General features: G+C 54.7%; 1 protein-coding gene across 1 annotated transcript; it reads right to left on the bottom strand.

Annotated features, from left to right (window-relative positions):
• Nucleotides 1–723: 723 nt before the first annotated feature.
• LOC102733729 (SPRY domain-containing SOCS box protein 4) lies at nucleotides 724–2,729 on the bottom strand. The gene has a single exon (XM_081811195.1). The coding sequence runs from the start codon at nucleotides 2,339–2,341 to the stop codon at nucleotides 1,523–1,525; it is 819 nt and encodes a 272-aa protein (XP_081667321.1). The 5' UTR covers nucleotides 2,342–2,729; the 3' UTR covers nucleotides 724–1,522.
• Between the last annotated feature and the right edge of the window lie 258 nt (nucleotides 2,730–2,987).

Here is a 2,987-nt window from a genome sequence, read left to right as displayed (position 1 = left end):
TGATAAATTCTGGCAAGTAAATTTTCCAATTCTGCTCGAAAAGAGTGTTTGTTGTTGCTATTGGTTTTCTCAGTACTGGGGTTTGCCTGGCCCCCATGTCTATGAGGGGTCCAGACATTCTCCACAAGGCACTGGGATGATTAAACTAGCCCTTCTCAGGACACACTCATCTGCTCCTAGATCTAACCGGTTAATCAGAGAAAACAGAACAACACTTTGCCATGAATGGCAATCTTCATCTAACAACCATGAAAATGAATCTGAGGGAGAATGCTGTCTGTTACACCAGAGAGATGAGCATACCATTGGGGTGCCTGGGTGGCTCAGTCAGAGAGATGAGCATACCAGCCACTTTCTGCTGGCCCGCCACCCTTGAAAACAGCCAACCTACCCTACCCTCGAGGTAAATATAAATTTTACTTGAGTAAAATCTTGTTCTTGACTTCTTTTCTGGGGTGGTACTCTCAGTCCCTCAACTGAAGGGGGGGAGCATGGGAAAAGAATAGGCTTCGGAGGCTGACAGACCTAGGTAGGCGTTGGTTCTCTGTAGCTCTGCTCTTCCGTTTTCTCCTCTCTGAAATGGGGGCAATTATAGCTCTCATCTGACATGAATAAACTGGAATTCTGGCTGTAAGCACCTGCCTCTGTGAGCTTCATCAGGGGCGTGGCAGGAAGTGTCATGTGTGGATGAGGAGTGGATAAGCCCGCAAGGCTCCTCTCAGCTGGTGGCTATGCATGGCTCTGTGCAGAGGCCACCCTGCCTCCCTGAGGGACTCCCTCCTGAAGCCATAACCAATTTTGTGGCCATGATTTTTAAGCTGCCTCACAGCATGATGGTGCCTATTAAATGAGAGGAGGCCTCAGAGCTGCCAGGGATCACCCCCAGTAGCCTGGGGGCTTGTCTACAGCCTGCAAGGGGGTTTTGTTTGCCCACATGGTGTTTTCAGCAGCTGCCAACTTCAAAAATGGGGCTCTTTCACACAAATCTAGATTTCTGGGTCCTCTTGGAAAAAAGCAGGATTCTACAACTTCTGGCTCTCATTCCCAGGAGGTAATAATCAGCTAGAGATGAGGGCCAGGTGACCCCTTTTAATAGACAGTTCACCAGGGAGAGCTGGAAATTGGGTGCTCAGTCCCTGCCTTCAGTAGGCGGTCAACAAATGATAGTTGTTATTATCATTACGTATTATTTATCAGTAACTCAGAGTACACGGCATTCAAGTGCAGGCACTATGCCTTCTACTGTCACTCTCCTGCTGTGAGCCTGAGGCCTGGCACACAGGAAGACATCAATTTGTATGACCCTTATGCAGACAGCAAGATTCATGATTAGTATCAACACCTAAGCCCTTATTAGGTGCCAGTCACTGGTCTAAGCACTTCACGTACATTATCTTGGTTGATCCTCACAACAACCCTGACCAAGATTACTATCCTTGCACCACTTTTGCAGGTGGGAAAACTGAGGCACAGCGCAAGACCACCAAGCCAGTAAATGAGAGATTCCCAGAGTTCACATCCTCTACCCGGCAGGGTCGGCCCGAGTGACCATGGAGGGCGGGGCCTCCCCTGCTCCCTGCCGCCCTCCCCAGTGCCTCCGGTGACGGGCAGCCTCTGGAACCCCTGGCCCCCCGACGGGGCACTTACGGTCAAGGCCGTTGATGTAGCGCATGGTGACTTCGCAGTGGCCCCACACGGCACTCACCACCGGGTACAGCTTCTTGCCCTTGAGGCCGCGGAAGGCCACGCCCAGGTACTGGCCATCCACGACGAAGCTGAGCGTGCCCTCGTCCATGTCCAGCACCACGAGCAGCGAGTCGGGCAGCGCGAAGGCCTCCTCGGGCCCCAGGAAGGCGGGGTAGGCCACTCCGGGCCTGTTCTTCCCATCGTGGTAGAGGCGGCTGCGGCCCAGGTCCCAGCCCCACGACTCGGCGTCGCTGCCCACCAGTGCCGTGTAGCCCACCGAGTGCAGAGGAGCCCGAGCCGTGGCCACGCCAACTACGGCGTGGGTGCCACGCTGCCGCGCCGGCCAGTTGATCTGCCAGGCGTGCAGGCCGCGGGCATGGCCCACCTTGCCACGGATGCCGTCCGTGCTCTGGGCCACCGGGTGCCGGTGGAAGGTGAGCCGGTCGTCATCCTTGACGAAGACATTGAGCGAGCGGTCCTCGGGGTTCCACGCGTGCCGCAGCTGCACCGAGGGCCCCGCCGCGGGCATGTCCAACAGCTGGTCCAGCCGCGCCGGCCGCCCCGGCTCCGCCCCCTGCAGCTCCCGCTTGGCCGGCCGCAGCGCCGGCTCCCGCACCTCCACCGACTTGAGGCTCCCCGAGAGCTTCTGGCCCATGGTTCACTGCCGGGAGGGGGCCGCTGCAGGCCACCGCTACCTCGTGGGAGCTTCCGCTCCCCACAGCCAGGGATGGGCCGCCGGGCTGCGTACCAGACTTCTGGACCGTCTACCTCCACAGCCTCTACCGGGCTGGGGCAGGGGCCCAAGCTCCTGGAAGAAAGCAAAGGGCACCGGTTATGACAACAGCAATAGCCACTTATGCCCCTCTTGAGGCTGGGTCCTTTGCGTGCATTAGGAAGAACAATTAAGTAATATAACAATATCTGGCATTAATCTAGTACTTTCCATATGCCAGACACTGTTCCAAACAGTTTACATTATCGTTTAATCCTTAAGTCCTCCCTGTAAGACAGGTACATTATTATTCCCATTTTATAGTTGAGAAAACTAGAGAAGAGAAAGGCTAAGTAATTAGCTAAAGTCCCACAGCTAATAAGGTGCTGAGCTCAGATTCACATTGAGATCATCCGGCATCAGAGTCCATGTTCTACTCTTCCAGTAATCATAGACAATTTTATTTTAGAAATAAGGCCTGAGCCTAGAGAAGTAAAGTGATTTACCCAAGACCACAGAGACTGGAGAAGAACCCACGTGTATTTTGTCCCAGGGACAAGGCCTGTGCCAAAGCTGAGGGGACACAGGG

The sequence above is a fragment of the Leptonychotes weddellii genome, unplaced genomic scaffold, assembly GCF_054177405.1.
Source record: "Leptonychotes weddellii isolate Sample4059 unplaced genomic scaffold, ASM5417740v2 HiC_scaffold_6217, whole genome shotgun sequence".
NCBI classification, from domain to species: domain Eukaryota; kingdom Metazoa; phylum Chordata; class Mammalia; order Carnivora; family Phocidae; genus Leptonychotes; species Leptonychotes weddellii.
This window is presented reverse-complemented; position numbering and strand designations above follow the sequence as displayed.